Consider the following 23827-nt stretch of genomic DNA (forward strand, 5'->3'; position numbering starts at 1 on the left):
TGCTTTGAATAGCTTTTATCAGATTTATCTGAATGAGCTGATCACAGACAAGAAAATAATGGCCATTTAATTAACAGTGCAGGTAAGAAAGAAGTCTAAGGAGAAAGAACTCATGGAAGATCAATCATAAATAGATATAACTAATGGAAAATGACAAGGCATGTGTTCAATATTTCAGAAGATGGTGTTCACATCAGGCCATAAGTTGTCACTATGTACTCTGTAATGTGCCATATACCACTGACTGTCATATGAATAACCAGGTCAGCCCATTGTCGATGTAATGTTGAGAGGGAAGCACCAGAGGAAAATGAAAGGGATGAATTGTATATTGAAAACGTATGTGTGTGCGCGCGTGTGTGTGGAGAGACAGAGAGAGAGATTATTTGTTTTATTCCTCTTCCCTATATTTTTATACTACTGGGGACATTTCCATGAAATCATGATCTTTGTTTCTTTACGGCTTATCTCTGCATGCTTCTTTCTTCCCATAAACCATAATCTTCTTATGGGGAATCACAATGGTTTTCTCAGTAATAAATTGTGATGTTAGAGAGGATAATAACTTCAGGTAGGGAATCAACAACAGGAACAGATGGACTCTTAAAAACAAAGAATCTATGTTTGTGCAAGCATCCCAGCTATTAAAACAAAAGTGGAAGAGAAATACAGGAAATCAGGACAGAACATTCTCCAAAGAGATTTGCTAACATTTTCAAACTTGCTAATGTTAGGGCCATAAATCCATGTTTAGGCAGCTGAACATTTTATATAAATCAAGTTTATAAATAATAGAATCTGATTTTTCAGTTGCCATGCACCCAACAACTCATATTAAAATTAATGAGAGCAATGGTGCTTGGCCCCTCTTAAAATCAGGCTGTTTAATTAGGTGCCTGAATGTGGATTTACATGACTCACTTTAGGCATCCATGTTTGACATTTTTAGACAGTGTTTTTTCAAAATTTTCCATGCCATATTATATGTCTATAATTTGCAAGCTTTCTTGTATGCAGAATTTTCCTGCACAAGAGAGCTCCTTGAACTGGATTTACATTAGTCTCGAGGAACTATACCCAGTCAGTTTGTTCCAGCATGGCACAAAGAATTTGGTTTGGCCTGTTACATTGTTCAAGATGGTGCTTGAATAACTGTAGAGAAGACAATCATGTAAGAATGTAAGATACACTTCTCACTTCATTGAACCTCTGTCATCTTTTATGGTTATAAAAAGGTGGTCGGGGAAGGGGCTGGCTAGGACTCAATCGAGCAGGGATATAGGGCTCAGTTCTACAAGGTGCTGAGCATTCTGGTCTCACTCCAGCCAAGAAATTAAGCATGTGCCTAACTTCAAGTATGTTAGTAGTCCCAGTGATTTCTTAAAGATATGCATATACTTAAGTGCTTGGCAGGATCAGGCCAGAGCACTCAGCACTTTGAAGGATCAAAGAGAAGGGTGGGGAGCATTTCTAAGGGGAATTGGAAACTCTCTTCCCTCATCCCAGATACGTAATCAATAGTGTATATCCATTAGCTTATTTCTATTACAGACAAAACAAGGGGGTATAGTGATAGTGAAAGATGAAGGAATATATGGTCCTGGGGAACATGTTGGATCCCTTCACTTTTCGTTTCCAGACTGTTTAACACAGGGGTCCCCAAACTGTTGGCACGCCCTCCTAGTGGGGCGTGGAGGAATGTTGTGGGGGAGGGGTATGGCTGGGGCCCAGGCCAGATGGGGAAGGAGCTGCCACCCAGCTCTGCTCCTGGCCCTGACTGTTGTCTCCAACTGCCAGCCTGCACCTGTGGCCCTGGCTGCTGGCCCCACCCTCCGGGGCTCTGCATCTGGTGTGTCAGCTGCCTGCCTCAGCCCCTGGCCCAGGCTCCAGCTCTGCCCCCAGCTGTGGCCCCAGCTTCGGCCTCCTTACCCCATCTGTCCCACCCCTCCAGTCCCGTGCCCCCCACAGCTACGGCTCCGCTCCCGGCCCCAACTGGGGGGGGGGAGAATGGATGCTGTAAGAGGGGGCGCAAGGTAAAAAGTTTGGAGACCACTGGTTTAACATTTCTTTTAAAATTTAATTTTTAAATAAATTACACACACACACACACACAGACAGCTAATGCCCCCTAATACCACCTATATATGTATATATAAAAAATATTAGGGGGCATTCGCTGAATTCCATTGAGAAGCACTTTCAGATTTAGCTCTTTCTAGTTACTTTCTTTATAATAAAGAATTGTTGACAATACAAGTTATTTTTACATATATATTGAGAGAGCAATAACTTTGAGAGAGAAGAGGAGAATTTAACTCTTTCATGTTGCTTTTTGTTTGGTAATTAGGTAAAAGTTGTTTCTGCTAAGGTAGCATATATACATAGTTCTCATCTGTGATTTTTTAAATAAGCAAACAGCCAAAGAACATATGCATTTTATATGATGCTGTACAGGTAAAAACATGCTGAAATTCTGAATCTGAATGTTTCCTGTAGTATTCTTGCTTTGTTCTCTCCCTCTGTCTACATTTTTGATCTACATTTGGCTGACTTTATTGTCTCTATGATTACTTTCAAACCACTTGTCATTGCCCATCCCTGTTTCATCATAAGCTGCCCAAATGGCTATCTTGCATACCGCTTGCAATTCATCAGAGATCACTTTTTCTGCCCTGATATGTGTGTTAAGTAAGTTATTTTCCTTGTCTGACAAATTTCTGCTGTTTTTAAATTACTACTAGAACAGCTTCTCTGGCTCAAACCCAGCTATGCTGCCATCCTTACTTTTTCCCATCCTGGCTTGCTCACATACTTCCAACAAAATCCTTGTCTGCAGGAAATAGATATTTGATCCCTATTTCCTTCCTTCAGTTCTAAGCTCTTTAAGAGGACATATGAGTCAGTGACCCTCCCAGTAATATATTATCATCTACATAGTCATATCCAGCCATTTGCTTTCCCGTTACTGTTTCCTTCCAGTATTGACTTTATGACATGATTCTGCATGATCATGAAAAGGGTAGTTGGTAAGAGATTGTAAGCACGTTCAATTTCCATGATTGCTTTATAGTACTCCAGCCTTCTTGCTAGCATGTCTTTGCTTCACACTTAGTAGTATACTCTAGATTTAGAAATCTCTTGTAAAACATCTGAGCAGCCTTGTAATTTTCCTAGGTGACCGGTATAAATTCAGCTTGTTCTCTTTGTAAGGACTTGCTTCCTTTCTGAAATTTACCAAAACCATAAGACAAGGACCTAAATTTGAGGTGGATTGAAAATGCTGGAAACCCTAACATTCTGCGTGATTTCTCAGTTATCCTGTGATCTGGGGAACTGAGGTTAACACCCACTCTCTAGTGAAAAGCTCCACCCAGATTTTGATGACCACAGCCAGTAAGAAAAGCAGTGGTACTTTTCCTCCAAAAACCCTCTAACTGTACCGTGCATTCCTGACACCATTCTGCAGCATTGCTTCAGACTAATCTGGAAGGAAGGAGGCCTCCTACTGAATCACCAACAGCAGCATCTGAAGTACTTGGATTTTTCTTTGGAGGTCTAGAATCTGAGTGCTCAAAAGGCCTGATCCTGCTTAGTATAGTGAATACTTTCCCTTGGGCTACTAAGCAAGCTGATCCCACAAGCTAGTCTTACACTTCATTCAGTCTCTTTTCTCAGGCATTGGGATAATTACTAATACATTCAGCACTAAATTATTTAACTTTTTTCTCCCTAAGTTACTGCATGCTGATCGTTTGGATACTACTTTGCCAATTGCATGAATTAGATGTTTTTCAGGACTCCAGTTAAGGAGTGTCAGCACATTCCTGGCATCTTTGCTTTCCTTCTTTGAGTCTCAGCTTTCTACACCTTTTCAAGGCCACTGCTGTCTCCATTTCTGTTTACAGTTCAAAACCAGCATGTTTTACAGCTGCTTCCTTTGTTCCTATTACCTTTCTCATCATAGTAAAGACTGGCTCCTGAAATCAGTTTTTCTCCATGTAATAGTAAATCCTTCTCATACTTGCCAGTTAGTGTGTCTTGATATGTCTACAGCCATGGCTTTTCCAAACTTGATTCTACTGACTATATATTCAGTATCTCACACTGCTCCTTTCTCTGTTCCTTCTTTACAGATTCCACATTTTCCCATTAGAAATTGTTTTCCTTCTGCAGCTTTTTCTACTGCCTCCTTATAGCTTGTGTTCAGCTCTCCCTTTCTATGCTAATCCAGCATTGGCAGGACATAGCACTTTATATTATATATTTGTGGGTTATTTAATTTCTCAGCTCCTAGAGACACAGTACTTTTCAACAGAAGCTACTCTCCTTTGAGGGTCTAGGGCGATAGAGCGTGTGTTATTTCTTGTAGTCACATATAAATTCTTTAAACTCACTGGGCCAGATCCTCACCTAGTATAGATCAGTGTATTGCCATTGAAGTCAATGGAGCCAGGCTGATGTACATCAGCTGAGGCTCTGTCCCATTATATATAGGAATGAAGCTGCAGGCCCTGAAAAAGCTCCCAGCTGGTACAAAACACAGCAGCTCATCTGCTTGCCAATACAGGTTGCTGTGAGCGCATCATCCCAGTGCTTTATTCTCTGTACTGGCTCTCCATTAAATAGAGAGTCCGGTTCAAGATCTCTCTTCTGATAGGTAAATTGTCCATGGGATTCTCCCTAACTACCTGAGAGGCTGCTTCTTTCTCCATGGCCATGATGTCCCATGACAGCTACATTCCAGTGTGGGCCAATTAATGGTCAACCAGTGGAGGAGGTGTGTGAGAGAGAGAACTTTCACAGATGCTGACCCTACATTATTAAACTTCTTCCTGTAGCAGAAAAGAAGGATTACAGTCCTCATTGCATTGAGAACTATAATATGAAGCTCATCTCTTCAACTTAGCTTTCCCTCTGTATGGTCTGTGTACATTCACACATATACTGTACCTACACATGAAAAATAAAATAAAAATCAAGCTGTTTCTCCTACAGGCTGGGAGGAAGGGAACAGATTAGTACTGTTCTATATTTTAAAATATTTCTGAGGTACTCGGGATGCTATGGTGATGAGTTAGGGAGCGGAGGGCATATAAATACCTAAGAAATATTTAGGTTAATATTAGTGATGGGTCCAAGCCTCAAAGTTTGGATTCCAACCTGAATTTCTTCAAAATCTGTTCTAGGCTCACCTCTAGTGAGGCCCTGATTTGGGATCACAGCATTTAAAGGTAGTTTTAGTAATATTCTTCTCATATTACCTTGTCCAAGTATTCTCCTGATACTGAAGTCTGATATGATCTGAAGTCTTCTCTGCAACAGAGTGCAGAGTCTTCACTTGCCTTTATAGCACTAACTTGTCTACTATATTGGGAGACTTCCTATATCGTATGACTGTCCACGTTGTGATTTTGTGTGGGGGTTTTTCCCTCTCAGATTATGTTTACTCAAAGACTTCTAGCTCCAATCCTTAGTGCACATGCTACGACATGTGATACTGAGGGGCAGAGAATATGTCGTCGTACTAAGAGGAGAGGATTTTTTAGATGTCCATGAAATTGATTGATCGCTTTTAACTGTATTCTGACCTGCCTACCTGCTGTAGAATTTACATAACAATTTAATTATTTTTAAAAGAGTAATTTAATAACAGAGAAATTCCCCCCCTAAAAAGATACACTATTCAAGTGGCTTCCTAACTTTAATAATGAGACACACTTTAGAGTTAAATGCGGCCCCTTCCTTTGTGATGTGGAAGGCTCCAGAGGCAGTAACACCAGTTTTGTTTCACTGTGTGGGGTGACAGGATTTGAGGAACCCATTGGGCATGGAGCTCAACTCCACCCTGTTCCGTGGAGCTTGGGTAAGAGCTGGAGGTCAGAGTGTGAGCGGAGCTGGTGAATCTGCCAGTATGTGGATCATTGCACTCTACACAATTAGGGTCTCGTGCATGATGAGAGCTACAGAAACCTCAGGGAAGCTCTGCAGCATGGGAGAAATTCCTTCCCATAGAAAGCCCTGCACACAATCCAGCTACTTTGCCTTGTGGGATTTAGCACTTGATGTAAAAAAATGAAGTAATGTGATGGATTTTTCTATCTGAATGATTTCTCAATTAAAAATAAAGTAAAACCTTTTGGAGTGTGTGTGTGTTAGGGAGGGTGACTTCAGAAACAAATGCAAAAGCTGACATGATTTCAATAGTGCAGAGACCATGGCAACTGACCGTGTTGTCTGTGCCTTTGTGCTGGGATTAGGATTGGAATTTATCCAGTTGGTGCTTCAAGGTTGCAGTTAGTATGTATTTGTGTTTGCACAAATAACTTACTTGTAAAAATCCTATTTTACTTGAACAATATTTGTCGTCGGGGGGAAGTGTTCTATTGTTTTCTTTTAAAAAGAGGTATAACTCCCCCACACACACACACAAACACACAAAAACATTATCTAGTTGACTAAATCTTGAAGAAATATAGAATATTTGTGTACTAATAGGCTTGCCCCTGGAATCAAATATCATACAGTCATGTCTGTCATGGGTTTTGTGTACAAGAATTGAAAGATTCTTTGAATTACTGTCTTAATTATAGTGTTGGCACTATATGATGTGCTCACTTGCTCAATAAGATATTTGTTGTAGTTAATAGTTATCCATTCAGCTTAGTTTCTCACTTTGGCTCATACTATAGCAGAAAGTATAGAATAGGCAATAGCGGGGTCATTACAGTTGCGGTGCTTAATTTGAAGTGAAAGAGGTGCTGGGGCTCAAGCATTTTTTTTTACATTCATAACTGATGCGGCAAGCCCAGGGGTGCCAGGGATATGAACTGTCAAGCCTAGAGGTGCCGGGGCAAGCCCTGGCACAAATTAAGCACTGTAACAGTTGTAATAGCAGTTTGACACAGGCTGAAAGGAGAGAAGATTTAGAAATACAGTAAAATGCTTTTCTTTTCTTAGAAACAAACGAAAGATTAAATTACATTTAAATTACATGTAGCATTACATTTACAACTCCAAGTGTTCAAAAATAATGTCAGGCCCCCTAAAATCATGAGCTGTTAACTATACTACATTTGGGGTTCTTTTTATTGTATCGTGGGTCTTAAACCTCCTATTTTCAAGATTTTCTCCACAACTATGAAGGCTAGAAACTTGTTTTTAAATGAAAGTCATAATCCTGTGACTCTGGAAGCTGGAGCTTTATGCAAAACTCCAACTATTGTGAGACTCGCAGTAAATTCACGAGATCAGGCAACGCTTTTCGTAGTGTGATCAAGAAGCGTTATGCCATCAAGTTAGCCTGTCACTCCCCACCAATGACGCTGGCCGCTATGGGGAGTGACAGGCTAACAAGATGGCATAGTCTTCATTTAAACTGGGGTTATGGTAAGATCACTGTCAACATTCACAACTCACCAGTTCCTAGTGCACCTTCTGAGTTCAATGCTGTAGAACTGCTTCTTGGAATACTGAAGTGAAACTGTGTTACTGATTGATAAGACTATATTGCTCACTGTATACATGCTGCCTTTTGTTCTATATATTTTTTCAGTATATATCTCATCTTTCCTTTCCGCTGCTGGTATGCTGCAGTACAGTTTCATTATGCACAGGCCATTCTCTTTTTGTTTTGTTTTGATTTATTTTTCCTTTAAACAGTTTTCTCTTTCTGTCTCTTTCTTTGATCCACAGGCTCTGCAGTGTATGTTGGTCTCCCTTCATTCAGAACTTGACATTCAAAGGTACTTGATGAAAATTGAATCCTCTCAGAGAGTTAGTACTGTACTTTCTTTTTCTGCACTCTGCCTTGGATTGAGCCTGTTACCTTTTAACTGTGTGTGGTTTGCCTCCCAACTAGTGTCAGTGTTCTTCAGTAAATCTGGACATGCATGCTTTTCCCTTTGTATTCCACCGTGATGAAGTATGGTTCACATCAAGCGAAATGGGTACAACAATCTGATGCATGTGCATCCTTTGACATTGTTTTTATTTCCGAGTTTGCCTCTAATGGCATGCTAGGCATAAATGTCCACGCTCTTGTCTTGGTTAGATGCACCCAACTCCTTCAACTCAGTGGGAGTTGAGTGCATGTTGTTGAGGGACGAATGTGGCCCCAATACATTAATAACCACCTTAAAATGTGCTGAATTCTCTCTCTATATAGCATTATATATTTGAAGGATTTTTCTGTTTTTGAATTAATTGAGAGATCAAACAGCTGCAGCAAAGTTGACCTGTGGAAATGAGGATGCTTATCATGTAGTTTGCTCTTTCTTGTGGTTTTGAAAGTTACAGGGATGTCCCTTAATAGGGCATTAGATTTTTGTGCCCCTTGGAGGGACTTCCTTATGGAGCATACCAATTGGGTGGCGTATAGAGAGGGATACAGGAAATGGGAACATATACTTATTATCTTTTCCAGTGGTTTCCAGCCCAATTTCCAAACTGGATTTTCACATTCATCTGTTTTATTCAGTCCTCCTCACACTTGTGCCACTTCATAGTCCCTTGTTACATCATAGAGACATAGAAATCTAGGGCTTGAAGGGACCTTGAAAACTCCTGAAGTCCTGCCCTGTGTGCAAGCAAACCTGCACTATCCCTGACAGGTGTTTTTCAAACCTCTTCTTAAAAACCTCCAATGATGGGGATTCCACAACCTCCCTTGGAAGCCTCCAGAGTTTAACTACCCTCATAGTTAGAAAGTTTTTCCTAATATCTAGCCTAAATTTCTCTCACTGCAGATTAACCCCATTACTTCTTGTCCTAAATCAGTGGACATGGAGAATAGTTGATCACCGTCTTCTTTGTAATAGCCCTTAACATATTTTGAAGACTGTTATCGGGTCCCCCCTCAGTTGTCTTTTCGCAAGACTAAACATGTCCAGTTTTTTTAACCTTTCCTAATAGGTCAGTTTTCTAAACCTTTTATCATTTTTATTGCTTTCCTCTGGGGACTCTCCAATTTGTCCACATCTTTCTTAAAGTGTGCCACCCAGAACTGGACACAGAACTCCAGCTGAGGCCTCACCAATGCCAAGTAGAGTGAAACAATTCCCTCCCATGTCTTATATACAATACTTCTGTTCATACACCCAAGAATGATATTAGCCTTTTCCACAAGTGCATCACATTGTTGACTCTCATTCAATTTTTGATTCACTATAATCACTGATCTCTTTCAGCAGTTTCACCACCTAGCTAGTTATTCCCCATTTTGTAGTTGTGCAAATGATTTTTCCTTCCCAAGTGAAGTGCTTTGCACTTGTCTTTATTGAACTTCATTTTGCTGACTTCAGACCAATTCTCTAATTTGTCACGGTTGGTTTGAATTCTAATCCTGTCCTCCAAAATGCTTGCAAACCCTCTCCCCGCCCCAGTTTAGTGTCATTTGCAAATTTTATAAGTATAATCTCCACTGCATTATCCAAGTCATTAATGAAATATTCAATAGTACTAGACCCAGCACTAACCTCTGTGGAACCCCACTAGATATGTCCTCCCAGTTTGACAGCAAACTATTGATAACTACTCTTTGAGTATGGTCTTTCCACCAGTTGTGAACCCGCTTTATAGTAATTTCATCCAGACCACATTTCTCTAGTTTGTTTATGGGACTGTCACGTGAGACTGTGTCAAAACCCTTACTAAAATCAAGATATATCTCATCTGTTGCTTCCCCACATTCAATAGGCCAGTAACCCTGTCAAAGAAGGAGATTAGGTTGGTTTGGCATGATTTGTTGTTGACAAATCTATACTTCCTATTCCTTATAACGCTATTATTCTCTAGGTGCTTAGAAATTGATTGTTTAATAATTTGTTCCAGGATCTTTCCAGGAATCGAAGTTAGGCTCTCTGGTCTATAATTCCTTGGATCCTCTTTGTTCCACATTTTAAAGATCGATACTATGTTTGCCCTTCTCTAGTCCTCAGGGGCTTCACCCATCTTCCATGAATTTTCAAAGATAATTGCTAATAGTTCCGAAATTGCTTCAATTAGTTCCTTAAGTGCCCTAGGGTGAATTTCATCAGGCCCTGGTGACTTGAATACATCTATTTTATCTAATTATTCTTTAATCTGTTCTTTCCCTATTTTGGCTTGTGTCCCTTCCCCTTTGTTACTGTTAATTGTGTTAAGTATCTGGTCACCATTCAGATGTCTAGTGAAGACTGAAGCAAAATAGACATTAAACACCTCAGTCTTCTTGGTGTCATCTATTATTAGCTCTCCTTCACTGCTAAGTAGAGAACCTACACTTTTCTTCATCTTTCTCTTGCTCCAGGTGTATTTAAAGAGCTGCCTCTTATCGCCTTTATGTCCTTTGCTAGATGTAACTCATTCTGTGCTTTAGCCTTTTTTATTTTGTCGCTGCTTGTGAGTGCTTACTCTTTTGTACTCCTCAGCAATTTGTCCAAGTTTTCACTATTTGTAGGACTCCTTTTTGATTTTTCAGGTCATTAAAGAGATCCTAATGGAGCAATATTGGCCTCTTACTATTCTTCCTATATTTCCTTCACACTGAGATAGTTTTCAGTTGTGCCTTTAATATTGTCTCCTTAAGAAACAACCAACTCTCCTGAGCTTTTCCCCCTAGATTTTCTTCCCATGGGACCTTACCTACTATTTTTCCGAGTTTGGTTTTTGAAATCCATTGTTCTTATTCTGCTGCTCTCACTCCTTCCTTTCCTTGGAATCATGAAATCTCTCTTTTCATGATCACTTTCATCAAAATTTTAATCTTTTAGATCCTATGGATTTAGAAACATGTATGTTTATGTATCCCTGAAATTGCAAGTGAGAAATATAAGATATTCGCAAGAGTACCCTGAGATGACTAAACCATGGCCTTCACAATCACACACACACAAAAGATTCACACTTAGAAAGTTAACCCTACATTTCTGTGCCCTCCATTGAGCTCTTCCTCCACTTTGTATATGACATATATAATTATGGGTGTCTCAACTGCATCTTCATAGTTTATTTTGCCAGGATATTTTGTCTGGTTTATAAATGAATGCAGATTTAAAGGGTGTCCCAGAATGCTTTATGCTGCAGTCAAATGTATAATCCCTCAATCCCATAAATATCACCCTCCATGGGTAAGAGACAAAACATTTTGAGAGTGATCATACTCTGTGTTTTTTTTTACAGGGATAAGAACAGGAATATTATGCATATTTTTTTCTCTGTGTACAGTTCATGATAGCCTTGTTGGTCTGTTTGTCCCTGATATTATGCCATTTGCTGACTTATTTTATTTCCACCAATAGGACTTAAGTATGCAAATAAATCAAGGAAGCAGACCGAAAGGAAAAGGGGGAGAAGCAAAAGGGCAGAGGATGATAAAGAGAGGGGCAGCCTACTTCTCATTCAACAATGAGATGCCCATAGAACAGCAGGAGAGGGAAAGGGGTGGGGGGAGGAAGAGTGACAAATCGCATGAGAGGAGAAAGGGAGCTGCTGTAATATAGGGTGAACAAATAGCAAGTGTGAGAAATCGGGACAGGGAGGTGGGGGGCAATAGATGCCTATATAAAACAAAGCTCAGAATATCAGAACTGTCCCTATAAAATCGGGACATCTGGTCACTCTACTGTAATATCAAAATTTCACCAGCCCAGTAATTTTTCATAGGTGCTCTGATAAATATTTCAAATGTAGGTTTCAGAGTAGCAGCCGTGTTAGTCTGTATTCGCAAAAAGAAAAGGAGTACTAGTGGCACCTTAGAGACTAACCAATTTATTTGAGCATAAGCTTTCGTGAGCTACAGCTCACTTCATCGGATGCATCCGATGAAGTGAGCTGTAGCTCACGAAAGCTTATGCTGAAATAAATTGGTTAGTCTCTAAGGTGCCACTAGTACTCCTTTTCTTATTTCAAATGTAACATTTCAGAGGCCCTTAACGATGCACATCTATTTGCATGGGGTGGGAGGAATCTCAAATAAGGAGACAGATGTAAGTGAAGTGCTGCCTAAGACCCTACGCCATGCTCTTTGTTATGCTTCTTTTCCCCATCTATTTATTTATTTCCTGGTAGTGCCCACCAGATGCTAGTCTCTTTCCAAACACAGAAGGCCACGGCTCACACCCTGCCCTGAAGAGCTCTCCAACCTATAAGGCAACTTAGTGTTGGTGATTGTTGTCCTCCCTGCCACCCCCCAAAAAAAAAAAAAAAAAAAAACTAGCACATGGAAAAATTCTTTCCAGCCATTTAGAACCCACTGAAATAGGTCTGACAAGTACAGCTTTGGACTCTGCATAGCTTGTTCATTAGCTCTGGTGGGCAAACACCAAAGGTGTGGAAACTCCTTTTATTTTCCTTGGGTGTGTGCATGGGAGAGGCGGTGAGACTGTAATCTGTCACTTGGTTCAGAACACATTATCCCCAAGGTGCACTTAGGCATCTGTTTATATATTTAAGTATTTCTTTTTGCTTGTGGTTTTATGGCTACTTGAGTGGGTGAGGATCTTTTCCCTTTAATAAGTGTAACGTCAGCTTTTATTTGAATTATCCCTTTCATCCTTAGAGTTCCCACAGCACTTTCCAGATTGTGTAGATGGGAATTGCAGCCACCTCTGGGATGGAACATGGGTCATTCTGCACCATGAATACACCTCAGCATGTTTTTTTGAGGAAAATAAATAAGTTCCAACTGAAACTATGGTGAGAATTTAGATAATACCTGTGTAAATATCCAAGTTGGAAATTATGGACACCTTTAATAAATAGCAGAATAGTAATCCTGAGTCCACCTGGGATGAGATGACGAAGACTGTAAAACTTATCTGCCATGAGCAAATGTGGTAGGATCCCAGAATTCTTCACTGGGTAGAATAGCAAGGTAGACCATTGCTCTGTATTTTTACAGCCACCACATTTAAAATATTACCTATAGAATTTGTTCTAGTTTTGTGTATTACCTCCCCAAATCCCAGCGTGTCCTTTGTGGCAATAGAAAACCTTGGGTTACACATACATGGATTAAGAGCTATTATTAAAGTTTAATATGTATATGTTCGAATATCTCTTTTTTAAGCTCTCCATCCTATTGTTCTCAATAGGAATTTCTTTGGGGGGATAGTAGGGGAGGAGGGAAAGTGTGCCATTTCAATTAAACTGAGGCACCATCCACCCATCATGCACTTTTTGGAGGAAGCTTAAAATTGAGGGTTCCTTGATTGCTTGAGGATTTGTTTAAATATTTATAGGTATGTTGCATATTTCAGCCCTGACCTGTCTGTCGTGATGAAAACTGCTGATAGGCCTGTTGCCAAGTTCCCTAGGACAACATTTTTAAACTTCAGTGTCTCCAATTAGACCTAGATAAGAGCCTGGTGGTAATAAGTGCTGAGCATCCACAGCTCCCATCGACTTCAAAAGTGTGTTAATTCCAGGCACTCAACAGCCCTGAAAATCTGGCTTCATTTATTTAGGTGCCTAACTTTAGGCACCCAGGTTTGAACTGACCAAACAGATTTATATAGGAACCTCAAAAGAAGTTTCACTTGTAACTATGAAGATCACCCCTGATAAGTCTGTGGTGATGAGAAGGGAGAGTAGGAATAACTAACCTGCATATTTCAAGCTCATTTCTTCACAGCAGTCGAATTACAAGATATATTTTTGGCTGGTTACAACAAAGCCAGTCATGAGTAGGAGCTCTGAAGGCTGATGGAAAATTCTGCAGCTTTTTAGGATGATCTGAATATAATTCCACCCTAAAAATGTAAATGATAAATTGTGGGATCTGAGTAAACATATTGTCTAGGCCAGATGAAAAAAGTTGGGGTCAGCAATAGTAAGTATGCAGTTAGTGTTAATAGACCTTCAACAAGCAGAGAATAGTTTCACCCTCAAATAGATTTGCAGAGATGCATAAAATAATTACTCCATGCAGGATCCTGACATTTCCTTCATGACATTGCATTAGTAATGGGTTATATGGTGACATGACATTGTGAGTGAACATTATCAAGTTTTAATGCAACATCATCCTATGACAATTTGACATCATTGCATAAGTTCATGTTCCCATCCTGGTTACTAAATAGGAAGAGAGTCACCCTTCTTACCTAAGTGGGAAATTCCTGTGGCTTAGTTTTCTCTCTTCCTTGGAGCATGAAAAGATCTGCATGGCTTCTGTGTTGCAGGTCCAGTTACACTGCATTCTGTGCTTTATTTAATTACTCATATCTCAGGTAACATGGGGGTGTTGCTGTGATTTGCATTCCTCATATTTTGCCTGAGACTCAGGAAGCACTGACTGAGCACCAGTCAGACGGGACAATCTGACCCAAGTAATGTTTAGGGCCACAGAACCAGCATGTCTCTCAAGCTATTAGCTCATCGTTACTGATGTAAATTTGTATAATTTTTACTGAATATACATAATATGTAAGGCTTAGTTATATAGGAGCACGGTTCTGGTTGGGCTCTGGAAGCTACTAAAACACAGAACACAATGATCTCCAATAGAGGGCTCGCAAGCTATTTAAAGGGATACTAGCCCATTCTTATATACTGCCTAAAGTATTTAGGTAACTTGTAAATATATTTTGACTGGGGGTGGGGGGTTTGCAAACAGAAACCTTTGTAGTGTCATTTCTATACAGATTTCTCTGTCATCTCAGTTACTACGTGCTTACCTTTCTTCAGTCTGGCAACAACATGCCTACTGGTGACACCTGGACTGAAATACTACTGCCAGTTTCCCCACTGCCTTCCCCAGCTATCTTCACAATGGGTCTAGTAGTTTATGGCTCCATAGACATGGAAAGTGTCTTTTTTTTTCTTTTTCCCTTGCGGGGAAATTTTTCTAGGAGGCAATTCAGATACCTGACATGTCCAGAAACTTGCTCTGACTGTCACTGTAATATCCAACCTGGTGCATGCTCACCATTGGCAAAAAGAAAACTGCATCCCAGTCCTTATATGCACTGACATCTCAGAACTATTTGGATGGTCACCATTCCCTAGTGATAGTTCTTTTTATCTGTTTAAAATTAAAACTATTACATTAGTCGAGTGCCACAAATGGCCCGAGGCTTTCTACAGGGCATATAGCTGTACTTTCTACAGTGCATATAGCCTGATTCACTTCTCACTGCTGCTGGTTTTACATTTGTGTAACTCCATCGACCTCAGTGGAGCCCCTCCAGACTTACTTTAGTGCATGTAAAAGGAGAATCAGGCTTCTTGTTTTTACAGAATCTACTGTATGAGTCACCCTTGCTTAATTAGTCTTTGTAAGCCTCTTAGCATTGCAGCGATTTCATTAAGCAATGCTAGCTACTGTTTGTGAGTCACTGTGAAGTTGGCATTAATCCTGAGGGGGATCTGAGTCGTTTTATATTAAATGCTAAAGGATTGTTCAAAACAAGAATATAACTTAACAGATATTGGTAACCGTACAGATACAACTTCATCATCCTGCTTGTCTTAAGAGCGATGGAACAAAATGTAACAGGAGGAAACATGAAGCAAAATTAGTTTATCAAAATTATTTTTTTCAAAAAGCAAACTTAAACCATGAAGTGTTTCTACTGGATTATCTTGATTCATTTATATTGCACCTTGCTTTATATTTTCTTTATGGTTTTTCTATTAACAGAATAATAAACTGAGCTTCATAATGTGTGTTAGTCCCTTTTATTGTTCAATGAGTTAAGTTACACTGACATTACTTGGTAACACCCTCTAACAAGCATACCTATGTAACTAAAATATTTTAGCAATGATGGTTGCCAAGCGACATTTCAGATAACTGAATGAAAGAAGAACTGACTTCTTGAAATCCTTCATGTATGCAGTTCGCTTGTTACTTCTATAAACTCTCAGGCAGTATTGTACATGCACCAGTCTCTGTGTTTACAACATTGTAGACTAGAGCTGATCATGTCAGAGGCATTTCAAAGCATGCCTTGGTTTGCTAGGGATAAATGTTGTTAGCTTTAATTCCTGGAAAAATTCAGTGCTTCAAAATCATTTCATTGCAGGACATTGGATAATAGCTAACCTTTCATAAGTGCAAAGCTCCAGAGAATTTAGCTTTCTCATTAGATATTTCTAACTTCTTATAATATGTGAGCAACTGGACAGGCTGGCAGCAGAGAAGGCTGGGGATGTAGAGCAGTCTAATGAAAATCTCATAAAAGTTAAGAGTTGTTGCTTACATTCAAGGTCACATGGGGAATATTACATGATCTATGCCATTGCTGCAACGAGCTCTCTCCATCTCACACGAGAAACTGCTGAAAGAGCCACATGTCAGCAAAATGTGTTGTTTTGGCCTTTTCTTTTCTTTTTTTTTTTTTGAACTTGTCTTTAATTTGACTGATTTTTCAAACCCAGTGTGGGAGTTGTTTTTAGCCTAACTATAGGGTATTTTTAATATAAGTATCTGACCTTTAAATGAGAGAGGAAAGAAAGGCGGCTATGATATGTGGCATTTTATGCCTGGGTATATAAACTGACAAGTCTTTAGGCCTTTATTTTTAAAAAGTTTATATTTCCACTGAAGGTTCTGGGGGGGGAAACCTTTCTTGTTTTGCATTGCTGTACTTAGAGTAGGTATATTATTTATTTTGGATGTTACATTTGCTTGAGAAATTATGGAAAATTACTACCCTACCAAGTTCAGTCTGAGTTATAGTGGCAGAAGTTTATGTTGTTCTCTGCAACAGACAAAACGGAACCCTTATACATTTATCAATGCAACTTCCCTTATAAGTTGTAAAATGTATAAATATATTCTTTCACAAAACACAAAGCCCTTTTTGAAGTCAGCGATGAAAATGTTCAGGGCATTGTATTTCCTACTGAGTGTATTTTTGTTATCCAGAAATTCCAATAATAGGAGCAAATATAAAACCCTGGATTGGTACCAGCAGAGATGGTTAGGTAGACTTATCTTTAACATACAGTATCTAGCAGTTAACGGAAGTTACAGTTAATTGTATGCAGCTAAATTCTGTTTGCTGTTATACACTGGAAATTACAAGTAATTCAGTTAATCAGTGGAGTTTTTCCACATTTTATGCTGATATAAATGAAAGCAGAGTTTAACTCATAATTTTTTAGTATGTTGGATAAAAATTTTAGACTGCTATTGTGGCCTTGCTAACCCTTACTCTTCACAGCATATGTAGCTGCAGTTCTGATACTGAGTTCTGACAGCTTTACTGCTAAATTTATTTTCAGGACATTTTTCTCAACAGACTTCTCAAGGTAAGTGCAACATTTTTGAGATTTTAATTATTAATAATAGCATTCCAGTTATCAAAAATGTAAATACTTCTATGCTACTCAGCTGCCAGTTTCCTCTTTACAGAACTCACTCACTGGTTTTGAGAGCAGATCTAAGAAAACCTATTGGATGAATTTCTAATCCTACAGGTTGAGGCTCTCTGTGTGTGGTGCACCTTTGTTGTCACAACCAATGTTAACAGTTGTCTGAGCAACAGGGGAATGGAATTGCCATACATTCACCCTATAATATGTCAGCCTCAGGTCATTGTTAGAAATGAAATTTGTACAGTAGATGTACAGCAATAAAAACCTTAATGGAATATCCAGGGACAGTATATTTTAAAATAACTTACACAGAAGTCACCTTGAGCACACAAGGCCTTGCAGAATGCTGCATTTAGAGGCTGAATGAATTCTTTTTCATTGTTTTTTTTCCAAACAGTTGGATGTTGATGTTCCTAGTGACATCTGCAATATAATAATGATATATTTATTTTATTTTTACAGACAAGGAGCCCAAAGCTGTCTCAAAGCCCACAGCCCAATTTAGGAGACCAGGCAGAACATCTGTCTGAAGCATCTGCCGATTCTTTAGAAGCCATGTCTGAGGGAGATTCTCCAACTCCTTTTTCCAGAGGCAGCCGTACACGAGCAAGCCTTCCAGTGGTGAGGTCAGCGAACCAAACAAAGGAGCGATCACTAGGTAAAATATCTTCCAGGATCCTTCAGTGCTCTGCTCTTTGCCTGTAAATTGGCATTGTGTTCTCTGCAAATAAAATTTTGTCTTTACAGTGTTTTGGGGTTAACAAAATATGGACATTTGCAGCACCTTATTGTTACTGCGTATCACAAGGAGACTGGATCCTTTAAGGGGCGATGGGGGCAAGCTGTATGTGTGCCATAATTTTTATTATCTGCTTCCCAGTCTAAGGGGGTGGGATGAAGGAGGGTCACTTGGTAGTTAATGGACACCTGGGCCTTAAAGAGGGCTGACAAAGTTTGGAAAGTGGTACCACAGAAAGTGGAAGGCTCTCAGCCAGGGTCTGCAGGAGGCAGGGTACTCCAGGGGAACCAGCCCAGGGCCCCAGTGCTCTATACGGGAGCAGGGAAGGACATAAGGAACATATCCCAGAAGGGGTTGAGAACTGTACTCCAGGGAAACCACCCTGGGGGCTGAGTGCTCTATCCAAGAGCCAGAAAGACTCTTAAATGTAGCCCAGAAATCCGACTGAAGGAAAGCCCCCAAAGGGCAAAAGAGCCTCTCTGTTTGTTGGGACTTTTTAGTTTGGACTCTTGCTACCCTGTGTTAGGTTTGTATGTGACTTGGCCAGAGGGCTAAGCCACCTCTCCAGCATAGACTGGTGTGTGGAGAGCCAAGGAGACCCGCCTTGGGGAAGAAGGGAGACAAGGAACACCAGCAGCGCCACACTTAGCCAGCAGGAGGTGCTACAGGACAGGCACTCTTCTGCAAGTTTATTCTTTTCAGATTAGTTCAGTGTGGAGTACTGGATGGCCCAGGGAATTGGTAGTGAGAGTATTACTGCAGTCTCCAAAAGCATGCTAGACACTTGACAGACAGACAGCCAGATGTGGACCCTGCCCTGAAGAGTCTATTAACAAGCTCAGCCCAATACTGCAAATACATATTACCAAGTATTATTCTTCCTACGTGGTAGTAAACACTGCACTAAGTGATGAGTTTTTACAAGATGGGACCTTAATTTTAGACATGAGATACAGAGCCCTTTGTCTGTATATTACATGTTCAAATCCAGCCCGATTTGTAATAAGCAAAAATGATTAATGTCTGATGGTTGATTGGTGGTGGCCCAATTCCTATTGAAAAGGGATGGTATTCACATTACCTCTGGAATCTTTTATGGCAGCCTTTGTAAAGAGAATAGGGATTTGAATGGATATGGTGATTGAACTACTCTACTTTTCCCAGGAAGTACCTTCAGATTTGAGTTGAGGCACAATCAACAGCAATTCCACCCTTCACCCCTAGGGGCTCTTCTCAGGGGAAGCTGCTTCTCCTGTCACTGCAATTTGAATTCCCCTACACCTGAAGGTTGAATTTAGCCCAATTTGTCCACAAAATTAATTTTAAACTAAAATTGGTTTTGCAATACATTTTACTTTCTTAGAGAGATTCTCTTCTCAACAGATGGATGCACAGGTAGAAACTAGTTTTTTTAAGAATAATGCCATAGGGCAGGTAGACTGCTGTTGGAAGACAGCATAACTTGCATGCAGATTGATGAAGAAGGCATGTTTCTCAAGGGTAATAAACTGAAATGTTGCTTCTTTTCTGTAGGATCTCATTCCCCTACATGCAGAATGACATAAACCAAAGGCTGCACCATACATCACAGAGAGCTCATAAACTGATCACAGGAGTTTATTTATTCCTCAGTGATCCAAGGCAATTTCTGTCAAGAGTGTTTTGATATCTGATAAACAGAACAAATTAAAAAAAAATAGAAAACAGAACTAAAAAGGGTTCTCCAAGCCAGCAGGCACTAGCAGTGCTAAAAAGGGCAGCACACAAATCTGAGGATGTGGGAGAGAGTGGCTCACATCACTCCTCAGTGGGCCACTCTGGCCAAAGCCAGGAGATGGACTCCATGGGAAGCTTCATCCACCTCAGCTGGAAGGGACAGGTTGGTCTGATGCAGGACACTTTGAAGGGAGAGCCTGAACCTTCCACCCAAACTTACATGTTTTTAAACAAAACCTATATATTAATCCTAAACTACTGAACACTGTTCTTTTAAGACACAGGAAAAATGATCATTTTGATGGGTTTAAGTCTAATAAACTTTACAGTGTTCTTTTAAAAATCTTATTGTCATAGACATTCATATTTTTCCAAGTCTAGTTGAGTCAGGTTGTTTTTCAAATTACAGACTGAATAAAGGTCTATTCGGAGGTGGAATGAATGAGAGTAGTGGCAATACATTTTGGCTACCCGGGCATCACGTTTTTGTCAGTCAGTGACGAATGATTAAGGCTGTGTGTCGGTCACGTGACTTCTGCAGTGGCTGGTGCTGGCTCAAGGGCTGCCTGAGCCGGGGAGCCCGTGGGCCAGCAGCAGCAGTTTAGGTGTGTGGGAGGAAGCTAGGGACATGGGGCTGGGGTGCGGGGCGGTGCTTATCTCGAGGTGGGGGGCTCCCTGTTTCCCACCAGCATGTCCCTGCAGCTCCTAGGTGGAGGGGCCAGGGGGCTCTGCATGCTGCCCACGCCCGCAGGCCCTGCCCCCACAGCTCCCATTGGCTGCAGTTCCCAGCCAATGGGAGCTGTGGAGCTGACGCTTGTGGCAGGAGCAGCGTGTGGAGCCACCCTGGGCTTCCCTCCCCCTAGGAGCTGCAGGGACACGCGGAGCTGGGTAGGGAGCCTGCCAGCCCACACCCATCCCCCAACACCAGCACCAACGGGGGTCCCAGGCTGCACACCGCTCCCCTCCCCTCCCCCCCCCAGCACCAGCAGGAGTCCCAGGCCACACACACACCCCAGCAACTGCAGTGCCACTGGACTGCCCTCCCAGAGCACCCGCAGCCCCCTGCCCAAGTTTTAGTTAGAGGTATATAGTAAAAGTCATGGACAGGTCACAGGCCATGAATTTTTGTTTACTGCCCGTGGCCTGTCCATGACTTTTACCAAAAATACCCGTGACTAAAATGTAGCCTTACTAATGATGACTGTGGGTCATTATGACATGCCAGGCTCCAATTCACGCCGTGGTGAGCCAGCGCATGTGACATTCTAGCTCTGTATCCATTTTAAACTTTGGCCATGGTTCTTGAAATTAAGGTCTTTCTTGACAAAAGGGTCTATCAGAATCAGCACATTTCTCATCAGTATGCCACCTGAGGACAAAGTGTAACATTAAAATGAATTAATCCTCCATGAGGTACAAAATAAAATATATTTTAAAATACGTATTTGAAAGCTGGGATTTCTTCCAGCTTGATAACTGTGGGGGGGAAAATTCTAGGAAAACTGTCAGAACAAGAATCATCTTAAACCTGGACAGAGCTCCAAAGCTCTCACCAAAGTCACTTGCAATTTGCCTAAAGGAAATAAAAATTGACAAGTACACAATTATATTATGCAACCTGTCAAAAACAGCAGTATGTGCTGGATTGCACTGATGTCATTGTTTTAATGCTTCTCAAAAGACATGCAGACTGACAAGTGTTTGTGGTTTGCAAACAGTGAGATGTGACTCTGTCAGGTGCCAAGCACTTTCAATCCTCTTTGACTTCCGGGGCAGTGGAGGATGCTAGGCACTTCACAGAATCAGGCTGAACAGGCCTATTTCTGAGAAGTGCTATGTGTTTGCCACCTTCTACTAAAGACAATGGGAGTTGCAGGTTCTCAGTGTTTCTCAGGATTGGGCACTATAAACAGGGTTGGATTAAGGCAGAATCCATAGCTCTGGATACCAGACTGGGAAGGGGGTACATGGACACACAAAGGCTTGGATCTGAGGAGCCATTGGAGGAGGACACTGACAAAGAGTGTTGGGGTCTGCCATGGGGACTTGGGAGCAGGAGAGAGTGGTAACTGAAGAGGGGGTCAAGAACACCAGTGCATAGCTGGCTCCTGGCCTTACTCCTACCTGACGGTATCTCCACTGAGTGCTGGCTGCAGTCTGTAGGCACTCAAAAGAGGGGGCAACTTCACACACCCCATCTCCCTCTCTGCCCAGCCCAGTGGACTCTCCCACTCACTTCTGTTGGGCAGCCATGCCACAACAGATAGACCCAGCATGGGATCTGATTGATTCTTACCTTACCCTTGGGGACAAGGTTATGCTGGGATCTGAGAGAAGAAGGATAACCAGCAGCCAGCCTGCCTGCTTGGAAAGCTGGTATACAATAGCTGGTGATATTCATGGCTCCCTGCTTTGGGAGAAGGAGCCAGAGCAGCTGAAGTGGACCATTCAGAGAAGTTTCTTCCCTGAAATGTCTTTTAAAAATCCACTGGTCCTTATATTTGGGCCCTTGTTCTGCAAACACATAAGCACATTGCATAACTTATTTAAATAAACGTAAAAGGACTTGACCCTGTGTGCGGATATATCATTTGGGGGAAGTGGATGTTCAGAATGAATGCATACTTTTACGGACAGCGGTTAGCCCATCCCTCTGAAAAACTTATAGGAGGTGGTCCTGACCTTCAATGGGAGGGGAAGTGACAGCTGGAGGGGAGGAGGGGGAAGGTTTAGGGACAGAGGCATGTTGGGGAAGCCAGTGAAAGAGAGAGAGAGAGAGAAACAGAGTCTGTAAGTAAACTGAGAGAAACAGGCAGAGGATGAGAGGGCAGCCAGAGGGACAGAGGGAAATCAGGGCTGAGAGAAACCAAGAGTAAGTGGAGAGACTGAGACTGAGCAGGACAAACAGATGTGCAGAAGAGGGTCCCTTTCATTTAAAGCTGGTTGGTTAAGTCAGTCCATGTCTGATGGTGTGTTCCTGACCATTGGTTCCGGTCATCTATCATCGATCCATGTGGTTCCCTAGATCCAGAACAGGAGAGCCAAGGGCCTTGAGATCTAGTGGGTCTGATTTGATTTGCACTGCTGCAAGTGTCACTGGATTTAAGGCTATATCTTCAGGAAGTCACAAGAAGTATGTGAGACTCAAAGATTGGCCGGGGTGTCAGACAGCATCCAGTGAGGTAGCTGAGGAAAGGGGAACCTTGAACTAGAAAAAAAATAACCTATAAGATACTAGCCTGTGCATATAGAGATATAGATATATTTCTGTATTTAGAGGTTATATTTAGCTAAGTACACTCAGTAGTAAGTTAGTTACTCTGTGTGTGTGTGTGTGTATTTTTATATATATATATCTCCAAACCATTATATATTTTTATGATATATATATTCTTAATCTATTTGATCTATTGTAGGTAGGTAGAATCCAGTTCTGTTTGCTCTGGTTTAAATAGAGTCCCTACTATGTTATTTTTTGACAGCTAGTTGTATTATCTTGGCTACCATTAAATAACCTTTTATTATGGTGTAACATACCCCCAGCTCTCACCTGCTGAGTAGATTAAACCACCACTGTAACGGACCATTACTAAATCTTGATCGATGGTTTTGGGATGCAGTGACCCTTGGATGTATTTCAAATGTAACACTATAATCCTACACTGAGAGGTCTGTTTACATCTGTTTGGCATCACAAACAGATGAGGTCAGTTTAGTGTAGGGGACCAGAGCTGAGTATTGTAGTAACTTTATCTCTGGACTGGTGAATGGTATCTCTGAGTCAACAGAATGCATCATGGAGGGGCACAAGGCACAGTTGAAAGCACTATAGACCTTATTGACTGAGCAAGAGCTCAGAATTACAGGGCAAATGTCCACTCTGCCCGAGGCATTGAGGTTGTTAAGGACCACCTGAAAGGACAAGCCAAAGACACTGTAAAGTACCTTATTCCTCTGGAGAAGAGAGCACAGAGAACATTTTCAAGTTGCTGATTCGTGTGTATGGGGACAAGGCTCCTGTTGGAAATCGCTCATGAGAATTTCATGAGAGAAAGCAGGAAGAGGGTGAAA

The 23827-nt window shown here is 41.1% G+C and overlaps 1 protein-coding gene across 4 annotated transcripts in view; it reads left to right on the plus strand.

The window, feature by feature from the left end:
• Positions 1–23827, plus strand: part of KIAA1217 (KIAA1217 ortholog) — a 240793-nt gene that overhangs the window by 97156 nt on the left and 119810 nt on the right. For all 4 annotated transcript variants that reach the window (XM_077809458.1, XM_077809461.1, XM_077809460.1 and 1 more), the window contains exon 2: positions 17764–17959. In XM_077809458.1, coding sequence (XP_077665584.1) covers positions 17764–17959 — 196 coding nt within the window. The remainder of the gene's footprint in view (positions 1–17763; positions 17960–23827) is intronic.

This window comes from Eretmochelys imbricata, chromosome 2 (genome assembly GCF_965152235.1).
Source record: "Eretmochelys imbricata isolate rEreImb1 chromosome 2, rEreImb1.hap1, whole genome shotgun sequence".
In the NCBI taxonomy this organism is placed as follows: domain Eukaryota; kingdom Metazoa; phylum Chordata; order Testudines; family Cheloniidae; genus Eretmochelys; species Eretmochelys imbricata.